General features: G+C 37.3%; 1 protein-coding gene across 1 annotated transcript in view; it reads right to left on the reverse strand.

Moving 5' to 3' along the window:
• Positions 1-13658: 13658 nt before the first annotated feature.
• The window catches only part of LOC127432226 (CXADR-like membrane protein), an 81480-nt gene continuing 76516 nt past the window's right edge, over positions 13659-18622 (reverse strand). Inside the window, exon 7 of the mRNA XM_051683140.1 lies at positions 13659-16789. Within this exon, the coding sequence (XP_051539100.1) occupies positions 16441-16789 (349 nt within the window). The 3' untranslated portion in view covers positions 13659-16440. The remainder of the gene's footprint in view (positions 16790-18622) is intronic.

The raw sequence follows: 18622 nt of genomic DNA on the forward strand, positions 1-18622 counted from the left end.
CTAACACTTCCACCCACTTGCGCTTTGTGCTGGCACGGAAATTGCCCTTAGAATTAGCGTGCTCACTAAGATTGGATAAGATGCGCACTCACAAAAATAGAGCCCAGAGTCTGTAATACAGTATCTGAATTATCATTAGGATGCAGTCCACACGACATCAGTGCTGAAAGAAAGACGTGCATCTCTGAGAATTCCTCAAAAATCTCCTGGCAGATAACAAGATAACACTACAACTACAAAGATGTTTAAAATCCATTAAAAAGAATATTCACTCATAAAATACAATTCTGTCATAATTTATTCATTCTCATGTTGTTCCAAATCCTTATGACTTACTTTCTTCAGTGGAACACAGAAAAAGCCTAGCAGATTGTCCCAGTTGGTCTTTTCCATACAGTGAAATAGAGTTGGGGTACTCGAGTTCGGACTCGGACTCAAGTCCGAGTCACAAGTCAAGTTTTAATGGACTTGGACTTGTCATGGACTCGGATGCATTTTTACTCGGACTTAATTCAGACTCAAGCCTTTCGGACTCTGGATATTTTTTCCAGCCGAGTCCATGGCATTTGTGATGCAATGATAAACAAACAAATAACATAAGATAGGGTGACCATAGCCTACATCCTCTTTTTCCCGGACATGTCCTCTTTTTCAGACCAGAAAAAAAGCGTCCCGGGATTTCAAAATTGCCTCTAAATGTCCGGGATTTGGCTTTGTCTTAATAATGATGAAGACTCTCTACAGTTAGTACTATCATACATTCTGTATATTTGATACTGCACATCAGTTTTCACATGTATATGTCCTTGTGTGTGATTATTTTGGCTGAGAGCAGCAGCGTGCACTCTTTCAAAGTACTTTTTAAACTCTCTCTCGCCTGCGCGCCCATGCTGTATGTGTGTGCAGGAAAGAGATCGACATTCGCCACACGTGCTCTGTCGCTCTCATCCAGAAATATCAATAATGTAAGTACACTTTTAAAAGTACGTTCCCCAACTCTGCAAATGATTCAACAAAACACACATTTTATCAGACTCACGCTTACTACGTCATTTCTAACTGAAAATGTTGACTATATCGAGACAAAATCAAATATGCGACGTATTAGGGATATTTAAACTAATATGACGGATGAAATAGACCATTGTACAACTCAGTCCATTCCATACTTGTAGCGCAACCTCTGTGTTATCTGTAAAGCTGGCACTTGCGTTTCAATGGCAAAAAAGTCAGAAAATACAATGAAGAACAGAAATGAGGGGAGAAGTCTCTATTCACCTATTATCCATACTAAATATAATGTGAAAAGAACGAAACGTCAGCGCAAGGTGAGTTTGTCAAAAATTTGATCTTGACTTTGTAGTGTAGTACTGTAGTATATATATATATTATGGTATCTGATCCCTTCTGTTTTTATTTTATGTTCTATTTAATTTTATAGACATTATTAAATGTTTTAATATTACCATTTATTAAATGTATTAATTACATTAAATGTATTTCACCCATAATTTTGAAATAATAATAACTCTGGTTGTAATGACAATCGCAGCTTTCACTTTCTTTTGTCTGTGTTTGAGAGGAGGGGAAAAGAAGTGTGTTGAAGGACATTTTTTGTCTTAATACTTCTAAAGCATATGCTTTCATTCTGAAACCAATTTGAAGTTTGTTGAGCAGGATACTAATCATAACATTTGAATATGAAATGCAACAGAGGTGTTTTTGTTGCATTTATATTGACAAATAGTTTTTCTTAGTTGTGAAGGTTAAAATAAGCTTAAAATATTGATGTTGAGTTTATGGTTACAATTTTAATATTTACAATATTAATCAAGATTTACACAAACGAAAATGTTAACATAACAATGAACACACAGGCTATAACTGTGTGATTAACAGGTTATGGTAGCTACAAATATTATGCTGTTAAATCTCAATATAACTTTTCTAAACTGGTTAACTGACCTAACTTCACTTCCATCATACAGTTGTGTGAGGGTGAGGGTGGGGTTTATGAAGTGCAATCTGCTGTCACGTCATTATCGAGTTGCATTGTGGGATATGGAGCTGCCTGAAGCGTACATCAGAGTAGGCTCGCTCCCTTGGTCAAAATCGAGGGGTTGAGGATCTGTCAGTATAAACTTCCCTCGTTCACTTAAAGTGGAACGGACTTCCGAAATGACGGCGGCAATTTCCCTGAGGGGAGGTGCTTAGGGGAGTTAGCGAGTGGATGTTAAAAGTGAAGTGGAACGCAGCCCATGTAGCGAACTGTTTATCCGGAAAGGTTAAACTTCCGTCAACAATACACGTCAAAATAAAAGCACGATTCATAATAAAAGCTAAATGCCTGAAATTGAAGAAATGGCAAAATAAATATTTTATAACTGTATAGTAAAATGTAATAATCACTGTAGAAATTATAATAATGATTATAATAATACATAAATAATTATTAATGAATAATGGTTGTAATAATAATAAAAAATTAAGCAATACATCACAAGCAAGAGTGTTTTTGTACTGAATAAAAGTTTGTTAAAAAATGCAATGGTATGTTGACAAGTATTTGTTCTATTGTTTTACTTGTTAAAAGCTTTTAAAAGTTTAAGGAAAATTAAATTATGATAATTGAAATTAATTTAAACTTTAAAACATGGAATTCTGGAATAATAATAATAATAATAATAAATAAATTAAAAAGGAAAAAAGGATTTGGGGAAAAAAATAAAACAGATTTCAGTAGGGCCCTGCTTAAAAACAAACAAGTGTTAGAACCACTTGAAGGAAACATGCATATCTTTTAATTTATTATTTACATTGAAATTCAACTTTAAATATGCTAAAGGTGTGTGTTCAATAGCACATTATCATATTAGCAAATTTGTTTCTGTGGTATCGAGAACCGTGAAATTTCACTGGTATCGGTACCGACTACTGAAATTTTGGTACAGTGACAACACTAGAAGAAAGTATGACCTAATATATGGGAGATACAATGTTGTTCATATGTTCACTCCAAAGGCTCCCCAGTGAATTGGAACTCAAAACTGGTGATACAGTTTTAAGTCACGTTTAGAAATATCTGGGTTCAATGAAGAATTATGTTCAAAACATTGCCAAAATAAGTTTCATCTTAGATGTTGCTCCAGCAGATTTGCCAGCTGACATTTCCATTGTGCAAAAATAAAAAAGGATGTGTAAAAGACTTTAGGCTCTCTGGCTTGAACTTATTACCACCATTAGCATATTTTGATAAACAGAAGCCCACACAATGTTTTTTTCCCGCAGAAGGCGAACAAACCTGCCTCTTCCTCCACTTCTCTGTTCACAGGGGCACATTTTTACTTCTGGCAAAAAATGCAGTTGGCAGGTAATTAAAGAAGCATTTATTATGCACAAAAGAGAAGCATCTCATTTAAACATCACAGAGTTCAGGAGCTTCAAAGTGGGTGAAGAAATTTGCCACTTCTTTCTCTTTTTGTCTCTCCCAGATCAGGGAAAAATTAATAGGTTTGTCGTACAAATACACACATAGATCAGCCCACAGAAAACAAAACTAGGATGAATGAACAATGTGATCTCACATTGAAGTGCTCATGTAATAAGCTGTCAATTTATACATCCAAAAGTTATCCAGATTCTGTGTCCTATGGCCCCACAGTCAAGAGGAAAATGTTTTCCGTGCTCTGAGCAGCCATGGGGACTCACTTGAGGATTTAAATGGGATTAGATCAGACAGCATAATCAAATACAGTAAACCTCAAAGGGTGCTGTGTCTAAAGCTTCCACCACCTTAAAGTGCTGTGAAATTGAAATTGTGAAATTCAAAGTCAGCCAGGGACAGCGTAAAGCTCTAATGTGTGCGATAATGCTTTACCTTTGGGGCCATGGCACATTCTTGAACTGAAAACAGGAAAGTGACACATCATAGTGTGACCATTTTCAGCCCATTTCAACTAATAATGAGGCTGAAAGAAGGATTAATGAATGGGGTGACAACTCCATGATGAAGGATTAAAAAAATTCTCTGATGCTCACACACATGAAGCATTTCATATTGTTTAAGATGTATTTTTCAAAGCTGCTGGAAATGGATTCAGAGAAATATCAATGCATCTATGACTCCACTAGTCTCAGCCACAATGAGCATTCACACTAAAAGTGATTAAATCACTGGAGGTCGCCAAGTTGCTGTTTCCAACTGTATCAGACGACAGATCATGTAAGCTTAACTGTCTGCACTCCCATTGGTAGTTGCCACAAGCGTCACTGTGCAGTTGCCTAAAGTTTAACTATGCTCTTATTCAGAACCGGTTCCATTTACATTAAAATACCAGAACCAAATTAATAGACTTTCAGTTTTGTTAACTGTTCTCGAACGTGCATTCTTCCACCGATGCGGACGGCACACCGTACTAAAATTAGTGATGTCCATATCTTGAACAAATCGTTCGTAGGAGCCGATTCTCTGCAAGTAACTGGTCGAGCCAGTTCACAAAACTGAACTGAATCAAATAGTTCTGAGTTGATAAAGCAAGACGCACACCTGAAGTAGTTACTGACTACGCAGCACATCCAACTGTCTGACTCAAAAAAACCGAATGAGCCGGTCCCACTAACAGGACTTGCTATGTGTTGAGACGTAAATGGCAGAAGCCGAATATAACATTTATAAACCTACAGATGTTTGTTTCCATGTCATTTTTGAATTATTTAAAAATATATGCAAGTGAAGGTCTTGGGAATTAAGTAACTATTTTTACTCGATGATGTTACTAATACAAATTATTAATAATATTTTAGTTTTCTAGTAGTGATTGTATTTTTTAAGTAGATTTAATGAACTGTGTAGTAACTGTGATGGACATTTTCAAGAAATCTGAATTTCATTAACTTGTGTATCAGCAACAACATAATAAAACAAAGATAAATGCAGACGACTAATAGCCTGAGACAGAGTTTAAAATTAACAAGTTGGACTCATACAGGCTAGGTGGCTCTTATGAGTTACAAATTACTCATATGAGTCAGTTCTTTTGAATCTATATTGCAAAACATACAGCGCGACCAGTGAAGCCTGATTCCCGCACAAATGATTCTTATGCACCAGTTCTTTTGAATCTTCAGAAATATACAGAGTGGTCAGTGTATACCGATTCCAGAAAGAATGACTCTTATGCGTTGGTTCTTTTGAATCTACAATGCAAAATATACAGTACAACGTGACCAGTGGAACCTGATTCTCGAATGAATGACTCTTATGAGTCAGTTCTTTTGAAAACTACAATGCAAAACATACAGCGCGTTATGAGTTATACAGCATGAATCAACTTACTGAACCACAAGTCATTCATTTAGTCATGACTGACTAAAGAGGAATCGTAATCGAAATAGGAATCATTAAATTCCTTATGAGTCAAAAGTCTGGCTATGAGACACAATGCCTCCAATAACCCAACCTTCACCATCAAACACAATCGATCTTTTCCAAAACCCAGTGAGCTTCATCTTGCTGTCTACTGCACACATAGGCACTTGACTTCTAAGGTGGCATCCTAATTAATACGGACTGTCATATGTGACTGATTTGGAAGACTCTACATAGGCAACAACTCTGCCTTAGAATTTTGGCAAAAGAAGTTATAAAAGAGCTAATGTTCTGTGAGTTGCACTGAGACTCATCAGTGACAAACAGATGTTGTTGAGGATTGCTGAATGAGCTGATAAGTCACTTCTGATACAGACAGCCGGCGTGTGCTTTTGGGAAATCAGCTGAACTCTGTTTAACGACTAAAAAAAATCAAGTGCTCTAATGATGAATACCTAATGAACCAACATAAAAGATCTTGAACTCCTGAACTCTTAGTGGGAATGTGTTCTGTAACGCAAGAGGACTAAAGCATCATTAGCACAGAAACTAAAAGGCCAAGAGCAAGTTATCCCACTGCTACCACATCCACTGGAGACCATCAGAACATCAGAAGAGCTTCTGCTGATGATGTTTGCATCTGCAGGGCTGTCCTGCTGTGTTCACATAACACTGGCTGAATGTGTGGGAATATTACACAACATCATGAGTTACACCATCAGACAAATAGAAGAAAAGCTTTGCCTTAAAAAAAATCATTTTATTTATGTTATACACCCACTCAGTATTGTTCATGTAACTTTTTTTCTATCTATTTATACAATTTATTCTATCTATCTATTTATACAATGACCTTATTCAATTTTCCTATGTCCAGTTTAGCTCTTTCTGAGTCACCTGCTTGACTCACCATGGTGAAAATGCAAAATTAAGGAAAAGTTATGTGAAATTAATACAAATATTTAATATTCTGCCCATTTCTAAGTTACTACACAAGTGTAAGCAAATTTGTGATATTGACCATGATAACATCTTAGCACAAAGTTCATATTTTCTTGTTTTCGCTAAAGCATACAAGGTGCTTTTTGACACATTCTCAAATAATGCTGGGATAACATTGATCATCAGCTTTTGCGCAAACTTGTGGAGTCCATGCCAGCTTGAATGTCTTTAAAGAAAAATACAACATTTTTATGATGATAATACACTGTAATGAAGGAAATAATTCAAATTAGAAGTATTTTAACTTGTACTGTATACATTTTCCTTCTCTGGCCATCTCTCTCTCTCTCTCTCTCTCTTTCCATGCAGCTATACACAAACAGTACAGATGGAAGTTAAATACTTCTGTTCCTAAACAGACACCTTTTAAAGATCTTTAAATAGATTACATAATAACTAGATCTCAACTTGATTGGTTGTGAACTTTACATGTATCCGTGCTGCCCTCTGGTGATTGCAAGCTGTATAGACTGTGTAATTCAATGGAAATAATATAAAATCATTGCTACAATAACCAACTGAGAAAAGAATGAGTGAAGTTCTTCCTTCGCACAATAGTTTTAGTTTCTGGACATTATTAACTTCACACTAGATCCCAGAGTAGTCACCACCTGCAGTATAGAAATGTACACAGGTAAACAAGAATATGCATTTATAATTTCCTAAATGTGAATTCTCATAGTACATAGATGCTTGCAGGGTTTGAACCCACTGTACAATCTTTAAATTACAAGCCCAGATCTTTAACCACTGAGTGACACCACAGCAATCCTCCATCCTGCATTTCTCCTTGGAGAGGACTAAAATAATTATATAATCTATCTATTTATTATTAATCTATTTTACTGGAATTATGCTGAACAAACACAACCAAACAGTATTTGTTCATCCGCAAAGTATTTATGACTCACAAAGGGTGCTGTCCATGGTGCTGATGTCACTGCTATCTCTGTTATCTGTATGTCAGGAATGCTGAAGGCTCCGTGGCAGGGGTGGGTTTATCAAGGCTTTGTGCTCAATCTGACTCACAAAGACTCATCAAGGGCATGTTTCAGACAACCAATATGTTATGACATGACAAACCCAGCGGCTTCTTTCTGCACAGCCTTGAAAGAAGTCAGTCAGGCATCTGCAACAAGAAGCTAAACTATGACAAATAACTACAGTAGAAGATCAGAGTTCTAGAAAAGCACCTAAGCCCTTCTCATGCTCTTCTTACTAATAAAAAACTACAAAAAAAGACAAAAAGAAAATCAAATAAATATAGAGATTTCATCGAGTAATAAACTTCAGAGCAAATGAGCATCAACCTCTTGATCAACAAACAATCCTGACAGAAACGCCTAAAACACAAGCTACTGCTGTTGAGATTACAAACCATTCTGAAGCCCAGAATATTCTCAGCATAGTCAGGTGTGGTTCCATGGCACATTTATTATCGTTCCAAGGCTAATATCAATTTACTGCAGAGGTTTTAATGCACAAGTTGCAAAACATAATATCACTCCATTCCACAGCTAGAATATGTCTCAACTCCAGGATCACATGTCTAATTCTGTCAGGGATGTGTTGGGTTTCTCACAGAGGTCACAGGTAATGGACAAACAATCAATAATGTGCATAAGACTGTAATGGGCAGCACTGCGCAATGGGAAATGTGAGCCAGAATGGGCCTAGGGAAATAACGATCCTAATGATTGGATGCTATTATGCATGTGTGTGTGTGACAACCAACATGAGAGTAGTAAAATGTTAAAAGCTGTTTTTAGCCAAAGTTTCCTGCTTCAACTTCAAGTTTTAGGATATAAAGCCAGTGTCATTAAGGTTCAATATGTGATATCAGGGCTGCAGTTATAAATTCTTGGGCCCAGTACAAAACATATTCAGCAGGCCCCCCTCCAGTCAGTTATCCTATCAACATGTACCACCCCGACGCTGTTGCGCACTGTCTCCATGTTTATATCCGCATCTCCTGCTGAACGTGTTTAGATGCACTCTGCAAAAATCTTTAGTACCCCAGCCACTATGAGAACTTGGCAGTCCTATACTGCAGATGTTGTTAAACTTTGTATGACAAATTGCTATCTATGTGTCTCATTTGTAAGTTGCTTTGGATAAAAGCGTCTGCTAAATGACTAAATGTACAATATGGAATAGCCTTTCTAGTGTGCAAAGTAATAGCACACCTCTCTTCAATAAGCAACAACATTTTTACGATCATGGTCATAGCACAAACGGTGCAGGACGAGTTAATATATCTAGTTTTCCTGACTAACCACTGGACAGCACCATCATGATTCTGATTCCGGCTGGACTTTTCATTTTGGACTTTCATTCACTTTCAAATTGTGTCAAGCTCAATTTCTTTGCTGTCATTACAACTCGAAAGTAGTTAATGATGTAACTAACTGCAGGCCGTAGCTTCATGTCATCTACCCATCTACCCACTTAAACTTTGACAGGTGAGGCATTGTCAAAAGACGGTAATTGTGATTGTAAAATATCGAAATTATAGAGCCACATGCTTATCATGCGCAATTTTTACAATTGTAATATGTTAAACATCATATTGTCCGCCAAGAACATACGCAGATGTAAGTGAAAACACTGGAGACCGGAAAACGAAAACAGGCTTCCGTTATAAATCATGGAACACTTCCGTGTTCAGGAAAAGGGTGGATACGTTTAATACATTGGGTTATAGGGGTTTGTTCAAGTATGAGCAATAATAATAGAAAAGTCACTAAGAAAGCTCCACTAACTATATCATCATGGATTTGCACTCAGTCATCTGGGTCATTCCAAAAACAGCCCCTCTAAATGTATCTGCATTAGTCTAATTTCATCCTTCAGAAAGCTTTGTCATGATGTTTTAGCTTTGAGGAAAATTCTCTGGAGAGAAGCCAAGGAAATGTCTTATAGAGCCTTAGATACTGTATAACATCACACTTTGACCAAAGCATGTTGTCCTTGAGTTTCTGGTGATCTTAGAGGCAAGGTTACAGGAATTAAATGAGCTGGGTAAAACCAGAGACTATATCCCAGTAAATCAATCATTTGATATAGCAGTGCCTCAGACCTACGGTGACTTCAATTATTAGGCATAATATGCTGATTTAATGCATTATAATGTGCGTAATCAAGCTAATAAAAGACTAAAAATCTGCTACACGTATTCACAAGGCTCCTTCTAGTGCTTTTGACCATAACCGACCTCTCTCTAGTCTACACTGCAGTATTAGATAGCCAGGGTGTACAAGATTAATAGGCCAAGATGTAACACTGTACATGGGGGGGGGGAAATGTGTCACTAAGCCATCTGACTTCCATTCTAGGTGCTCTGAGCACCTTAAACTAATCTCAGTTAGCTGAGGACACAACCGCTGTCAGGATAAAGTGAAAACCAGCGCAAATCTTAAGCACAAACATTTATTTCAAACCCACTTTCAGAAGGTCACATGCATATGAGCATAAAGGTTAATGCATGGATGCTCTCTAGACAATTTCAGGGTCCATGCATGGCCACATTATGATATTGCTTGCTCTCGGTCAGACTAATTTCATCCACATCTACCTTGAAAAATACAGCAGCTCTCACCCTCTGCAATGCCCTCTAAATCTACCAGCTCAATGGTTGTTAATCAATTCCTTCACCCGTTATAGCTGCCAATCTCTGCGCCTGGAATCGAGATCGACTCATGGCTTCACATGTTCCCTTTGGCTGTAAATCTTCAATCTGTTTAATTGATAGTCACCATAATGAGAGGTCATCGTCGACCTAAAACTAGACTGAAAAAATATGCGTTTAGCACATGTTTATTTACAGGTCTACTAAAAGCATTTAATTAAATAGTCAGCTAATGAGGTTTTGGAAGTCCTCTGGAGCATTTGCCGTAATTGCTCGCAATCTAATTTCAGCAGATTGCTTCTGCTCTTCTACAAGCACACAGTGTTTGGACGCCCCACAGATTTAATAAAGCTGCAGAGATTGAAGCGACTTCAAAGATGGCAGAAAATATCAATTTAGAAGAGTTATTCTCTTTCATTTTGGTCTTTATTTAAGTTCGGAAATTAAATGTGTTTCTTGCAAAGGGGGGAAATGAAGGATTTAACTATGTGAGATATTTATGTCTTATTTTTGATGACGTTTAAGCAAAAGTCATTAAGTTTGTAACTTCAGACAAATTAGTAAAACTGTCAAAATAGGCTATTATACTAAGATGAGACTTTCACTTGTGCCAAAAGTATCCCAGCTGTTTATTTGCTGTTATATTTCATCAATATCAACCTTTATTCACCACAATGCGACGAAATGCATTAGATATTCAGCAATGAGCTGGATCAGAGACAGATGCGTTTCTTACCTCTGATGTTTCCGTGAGCTGAACGGAGAGAAGGAGGTTTTGCTCCGCCGGGAAGAGATGCTCCTGGACGGGCTGCCGTCCTCCGCCTCCTCCACGTTTAACTGCGGTATGATCTGTCCGCCTACGGTACAAGCCATGTTCCTTGATAACACATGTAAATGTGTATCAGACCGACCGTGAGGAGGAAAGTTTGGCTCGTGACGGTAAGGACGGAGTGAGGACGGGATGACGATGATGGTGATGATGGAGGAGGAGGTTGTGCTCTCCGTGGTTCAGGACATGGGCTGGACAGCAAGGGTTGGGAAACTGGAAGTGAGCTGACTGAAATTGATGTTTCAAGGTGACACCTTAAATAATGAATGAAACCGTGCTGAATTAGGCTATAAAACACAATTTATCGTTAGTATAGATTATTGTACAATTCATATGTTTGACATAATTATTTTTTTTTTACTAAGTATTGTGCTCTTAGAGTTAGGGTTAGGGTTAGGGTTATATATATATATATAATTTAAATGTAAGGTTATGTTCTGTAATTACTTTAAATAATACTAATAATAATAATAATAAAAGGCGCCCGTTTCAAAGCCAAATATGTAGTAGGCTATTTTGGGGAAAACTAGTTCCCATAATTTTTGTCAGGGTTTGTTCAACTAGAACACAAAGTGAGTAAAATACTATTTACCACATATTAACCCTTGTGCGACCTTAGGGACATTTTTTGTCTTTTTCATTTTTGCTTTTTCGATCATTTTGGCTGTGTTAATGCCAACGGCATACATTTTGCCAAAGGTGTGTATTTTTGGGGGAGTTTTGATATTTCAACCTCAGTTCCTATAATACATCTATAATACACCGTGTACACTAAATAGTTACACTCAGGACCTTCAGGACAAAAATGTCCCATTTGAAACCCATTAAAATGGCAATATTTGATCCCAGTGCCATTAAAGCATAAAATCTTGAATTCTATGAATTTATGCTTTCATTCTGGAGCCCTGGCTTCAAAATTTACATTTGTAATATTTTCCACCAGATGGTGCCATTTTTCTCATGTTTAGCCTATGGAGCATATACATGCTTTTTTCCTATTTTCTGTTTGCTGTATTATAGAGCACTGCAGGCCAATTGAATAAATGATGCAGCTAAAAATTGTGTGTGGTGTGTTGGTATGGATGTCAGTGTGTGTTTTGTATGTGTGTATTGAGAAATTTGTGTGTTTGTGTGTGTGTGTGTAAAAAACAACAGTGGTATTATGTAAACAAACTGGCATTTAAAGGGTTAAAATCCTGAAACGTAATTAATATTTAGTAGTTATGATCAGGACTGATGTTGTTTAAAACATCTAAGTCAGTGAAAGTGGAAAATAATATGAATACATAATATTTTTATGGCAGTTTTTTGACGTGGACATTTTTGTCCTCTATACAGTAGGTCCTGAGTGTGTTTTTGTTGTTGTTGTTTTTGTTTAAATCTGACACTGCACAAAAAAATTATAATGCTAAATGGGAATCCCATACCCAGTTTCATCAATGCTACATTAAGGCTACAAAAAGTATTCATGTAGATGTAGTCCCAATTCAAATGGATTAGGTAAACTTCCATTTTATAAATTTAAATGGACTGAACGCAATTAAATCAAGTTGTAACTAAATGATCTAAAATTGTTGCTTAAGTTCGTTTTAATCAAGTAAATTGATCAAGCAGCAAAAGTCCTTTTTTGAGTAGGCTGATGAATCGTGACTGACTATTCATCAGCTTTATCGCTTTAACGGCACATATATCCCTGAATATCTTTTAGAATTGAATATGGTTTTAGAATCAATTCCAGGTGTCAATGGACCCGAAGTGCGAAGGTCATCATAAATGAAACATTTTAACAGTTTTATTTTGTTTTTATCAGTATAATTTTCTCAGATGTTCAGTAGTCGACCTGTACACTTCACACTTAGTGCCAGTAGAGGGCACAATTGTACAGAGACTGGGATCAACTATTGTGACCCTCTTTATAAGATCATCTTATTGTAACTAGTGAGGAACAAAGAGGGCGCAGCGAGATAAAACATTGCAGAAGAAAAATATCTCAAAACAGAGTTGGCATGAAACTTTGTGATCGATTGGAAAATAATGGATTATATTTCTTTTGTATAGAAGATTTGGGTCAGTCTTCTTTCCAAAGCTTTGCTGTTTCACTCCTTTTTTGTAACAGCACATTGAGGTGCTCACAGGGTCTGTGTTAATGATTTGTCAGAGTGCATACTGATGAAACATGCAGGAATGACAATGAGACTGAGAGAACAATTACACCACAATGGAGGGATTAAGCAAATGAATAATTAACTCCTTTTGGTTTTTCTTTTTTTTTTCTTTAATTTATTCTTAGCCCATAAGACGCCTGAGAACTCCAGAAGCTTTATGCAAACTTACTTGACTCTAAAAGCTTTACTGAAGAGGAACACACATCATAGATGGATGGCTTTCATCATACAGGAATTTTTTTTTCCCTGGCATAAATATAGTGTTGTACTTGTTCAAAGGCTCCATTTGCATAACAGTCACCATCTTCATATTTGCTTTGAGTTTGGATTTACTGTAGATTCATTTATTTGATGAAGGAAACATCATTGTACCAAAGACAAAAGGAAGCTTAGCTACTTTGGAAATAGAAAAACTGTATAGCATTCAAAAATAGCTTTCAAACTTCCTCGAAGTCTTGAAAACTTTTAGTGCGTTGAAAAGAAAAAGACATTTACATGTCAGAATTTGGCAGACGCTTTTATCCAAAGTGACTTGCGGTGCATTTAAGGCAATACATTTTATCAGTATGTGTGTTCCCTGGGAATCGACCCCATGACCATGGCATTGTTAGCTCCATGCTTTACAAGTTGAGCAATAGGAATAAAAGGACATTACCTTTATTGGCTTGCCATTGAATGCTTTATTACAAACCAAAGGAAATCTCATTAAGATCCTGTACAAATATAAATCTGAAATGAAGAAAGGAGATATGTACAGTACATGTATTTTTTTTTCTTTTGACCAAAGACAGTAACGTTTAAAAAAAAAAAAATACCAAGCGATAGAAGAAAAGTGTGGCTCGTGGTTTCCTAACTCATGCAGTCTTAAACAAATCCAGACTGACCAGACTAAACTATAGAGAGCACCGCTGTCAAAGTGCAAAATATTATTTCATTCAATGTTCATTCTGTACTTTATAATGATATTTGATGTAAATACAAATGTCCCTTATTTACATGAGTAACATTTTTACCAAAACCCCCTTTTTTATAATATGATTCTTAGTATATAATGTACTGATATTAGCACTTAGCCAAAATACTCATCTTTCTTAAGCTATCTGTGTCATGCAGGTCCATTGCCAACAGTGTTTAGATGCACATTCTCTCAAGTAATTGTATGCAGGGTGTTTAACATCAGAGCTCAGCATTCAAACTGTTCAGCTGTGACAGACCGAACACAAACTCAACTGAATCATGCATCTCAGCGCATATCAACAGCAGACTCAGCCGTACAGAAACAGCAGGTTGCGAGAAAGTATTTTGACTAATATCACTTCATTTTCTCACTTTCCCTGTTTGGAAATAGATTTCAAACTCAGAAAATCAAGCAGGCTGTGAGCTGAAGCCAAATCAATGAAACTGGGTGCACATCCTGTGCACTTTTGCATTGGCCCTAAGAGTTCTGAAAGATAAAAAAAAAGGTCAGCCTTTGGTTCATCTGCCTCGCCAAGTACTTCTGAATAAAATCTGTCTATCATCTTAGTCTTGTTCCATGCACACAACATAGGGACAGATATTCCCAGGTTTTTGGGGAAGAGGACATAGTTCTTTCCTTAAGGGCATTTTCCACATGTTCTGTCACTTGAAATATTTTCTTTCACTTTAGATCTTCTTCGTCTATTCTGAAGAAATAAATAACAAGACTGACTCTTTGCAGGGAGACATTCATGTTACGTCCCCCTGCTATTTACTAATGTGGTCACAAAGCACATTTGTCCAGCTGGTTCTGTACTGTTCAGGGAATGAATGCCTCTTCAAGCATTTCAATTTATTTAATTGTATTAAAATTTTAGATGGTAAAACAATGGAAAATAGAAAGTATATAAGCAAAGGCATTAGAATAACCTTATTCAATTAGGTTACAAAAAAGATTGTTGTTTGTAAAATAGTGAATTCTTATCTGCACTTAAAGAGTTTAATGCATCTAACCTACAGAATGCCTAAAAAATTCAAAAATAAAGAAAATTTAAAACTAAATTGTTGAGTAAGAGAAAAGTGCGCAAAAATAGACAGCTATACAATATAAACACATTCAAAAGATCGCTTCTTTGCAGGCCCAGACAGAATATGCAGACTATTTCATTTTATTCGGCACTGATTTTGCTGGAAAATCTGCGGAATGGATTTAAACATGGTAAAATGTCTTAAAGTGAGCTAAGAGTACTGCATTCTTATTGGTAGATTAATGCATACATCAAATCAGCCAAAATATTTCATAAGAAACACAAGGGATGCAGTATGTGAAGAACTTCTGCGTAGCTTTCTGTGTGGGCCATTTTTTTCGTTGTAATAATTTCAATAGAGCAAGAAATTAACAGATCCATTTAATTCAAACTAACAGCATAGAATAAGCTTGACGCAACAACATCCAGCTTGCATCCAATGGGATACACCAACCAGAGATATGATTTCAATTGCAAATACCCGGAACCAAGAGCCAAGCGTCTAAACGATTTCCCAATAGACACAAACAACCCCATTACTGTTTGCATAATCATGAAGACATATTTCCAACTGTGAATGAATGCTTTAAAGGGAAAGAACTTGACATATGTTACAAATGGTTTTTAGATATACTGATACTTAACTGAAATATTTATATGGAATTCTTATAAATACCCATTAAATATGGAATACTTACATTTATTTAAATGAGAAGAAAAAAAAATCTACTATTATTCTTTATGCTGTGGTGTGTTAATTTGGTTGTTCTTCTTGTTTTGGGCCAGTCGTAGTTTCTGCGCTCAGTAGGTGTCATGATATTGGCTGTTGAGGTGTGATACCTGCGGGGTTGCCTGGCAAATGCTTATTGGCTGAGGAAATGAGTGGCAGGTGTGAATCCTTGTGGGGGTTTACACATGGGTGCCAAAAAAGAATTGTCCTTACACAAGTTTCTGTAGCTGTCAGTTTTAACCAAGCGTAGACTGTAAGAGTGTGGTCAGGTAGACAGGCTGTCTGTCTGAGTAAAGGCAGAGCTTTATCTCTGTTCAACTCTGCTGCGTTTGTTCAAACCCAACATAAAAACACAAGGCATAGCCCTCTACTCTGAAACCCCCCTCTTTCCTTGTCTTTACCCTTTAAAAATACATACACTCCACAAGGGGTCACCTTCCACTTCAATGTGCACATCAGCGGCAAAAATAAAAATAGCTTTGATATAAGAGGGCGGCGATGTGCAGAAAAAAATTCACTTCCAACAGAGGGTCATTATGTTTCCTTAAAAGGCCTGACCACCTCTGTGAGTTTTCCACGGATATAGAAATGAGAAATCCTTAAGGAACTTTCCTGTTACCAGATCTGGGAATCGACTTCTCCGCTCAATGTAGTGTATGTGCATGTGTGTGTGTTATATATATATATATATATATATACTGTATGTGTGTGTGTATTTGGTCCATAGGTATTCCTAAACAGTCTGGAATGCCTTGGTTTGGGCGGGGATCATCACAGGTGTGGCGCCCATCCTGGTCAGGTTGCCTGGGCCGAGCTTTGCTGGGCTGGGTTTCGGGCTATTTCTGGGCTCCGGAGGTTTAGAAACCACGTGGTTATATGCGGGCGGTACCGGAGGGTAGTTTTCGGGCTGCCCACCCTCTTTAAGAGCAGCTACGACGGGTAGGCGAGGTCTGGGGCCACGGGGGGCGCTGTTGTGCACCATCGACTGAGTGGAGGACGCCCCCGAGCGAGAACTTCCAGATCGGGAGGAGGAGAGAGAGTTAGGCTTTACAAGTTTGGCTTTGGGAGCCTCTGCATCCTCCCTGGAACACAGACAGAGAGAGAAAGAGTGAGATTTCACTCCTGGATGGCGAACAGTAAATGGGTGTTAACACAACACGTTTTTGACCTGACCAAAGAAGACAGTTTGCACTAATGTCTGTTATAGCACCCCTTGTGGCAATGGTGAGGATGCAACTCGTAACTGCATCGTGTTACGAATCACGGTCTGACAAACTGCACAATCAAGCCTGCGTAGCTAGAAGTGTTCACATTCAAGTACTAACATTGTAAGTATGTTTCGAGCCAAAATGCACACATTTTCTATATTTTTCATAATTTCTATGATTTTGTGATAAATTCACTAAAACCTCAAAAATCTTGAAGTATGTTGATTTAACAGTTTAATTCAGTGTGATTACTTATATAAGAATAATGCATTAAAAAAATTGCATGACTGTGCATAACTTTTTAATGAGACATTTTCCTTCCAACTGAACAATTCAAGATTAGGTTAACTGACCCCTCGCAGTCAGCAGGCGGCAGTAGGCGCAACTCCAACAGTACAGGTAACAAATCGACAGCTGTTCAAAGACAGCTGGATGGAACACAACAGAATGTCTCAAGACACATTTTTCAAAGGTTCAAACTGCATTTATCTTTACACAGTGTCCTAAAATGTGCTGTTTATAGCTAGAGATCTTGAAAAACAATTTAATGTTGTAGGAGCCATGTTAAAGCTAATTGTTTAATGTCTTTAAATGTTAAGTGTCATGTGACTAGAAGGGGCAATGTGTGTCAATCACAATTTGGGGTTAAAACACCTGTGCTGGTATATGCTCACGTGGAGGGAGGGGGTGAGTTTGGAGCACTTATTTTTTGTTGACCGTCTAAATGTTGTTTATCATTTGATATTGTTTACATCATACAAACTCATTCTCATACCCAGGTCTTGAAATATATCAATGTTTGTTTTTTGAGTTTTGGAATCTTCTTTTTTCTTTTTTTTCTTCTTTTTTTTTTTAATCCCCTTTTCTCTCCAATTTTGGAATGCCCAATTCCAACTTTTTACTAGGTCCTCGTGGTGGCGCAGTTACTCACCTCAATCCGGGTGGCGGAGAACAAGTCTCAGTTGCCTCCACTTCTGAGATAGTCAATCCGTGCATCTTATCATGTGGCTCGCTGTGCATGACACCGCGGAGACTCACAGCATGTGGAGGCTCACGCTACTCTCCGCGATCCACGCAAAACTTACCATGCACCCCATTGAGTGCGCAAACCACTTAATCACGACCACGAGAAGGTTACCCCATGTGACTCTACACTCCCTATCAACTGGGCCAATTTGGTTGCTTAGGAGACCTGGCTGGAGTCACTCAGCACACCCTGGATTTGAACTCGTGACTCCAGGGGTGGTAGTCAGCGTCAATACTCGCTGAGTTTTGGAATCTTCTTCCATAAAACTCAATACGCAAGTACTTTTGGACTGTTTTTATTGACGAGTCATCAAATGCAATTTCCTTGCTTTTTGGTTTATGTTTTTTTAAATGAAGCCGCTACAAATGTGATGCAACAGCAGTAAGACACTCCAAAAGCGTCCGTCTGACACGTGTAGCGCAGGAACGCAAAAACACATCTAGTAAAACAGTACTGTCTTCCTCTGAGAGATTGAATCACTCATTTATAATTATTTTAATTATTATGTATTTTATTTACAGTATTTGGGGGCCTATTTTGGGCATATAATGATATATGTAATTAATTGCGATTAATTTATCAGCCTATCATGTAATTGATTAGATTACAAATTTTAATTGAGTGACAGCCCAGCTTTAAACCCTTAAGGCTATTGTGACTAACAGATCTGAGAAAAGTAT

The sequence above is a fragment of the Myxocyprinus asiaticus genome, chromosome 42, assembly GCF_019703515.2.
Source record: "Myxocyprinus asiaticus isolate MX2 ecotype Aquarium Trade chromosome 42, UBuf_Myxa_2, whole genome shotgun sequence".
In the NCBI taxonomy this organism is placed as follows: domain Eukaryota; kingdom Metazoa; phylum Chordata; class Actinopteri; order Cypriniformes; family Catostomidae; genus Myxocyprinus; species Myxocyprinus asiaticus.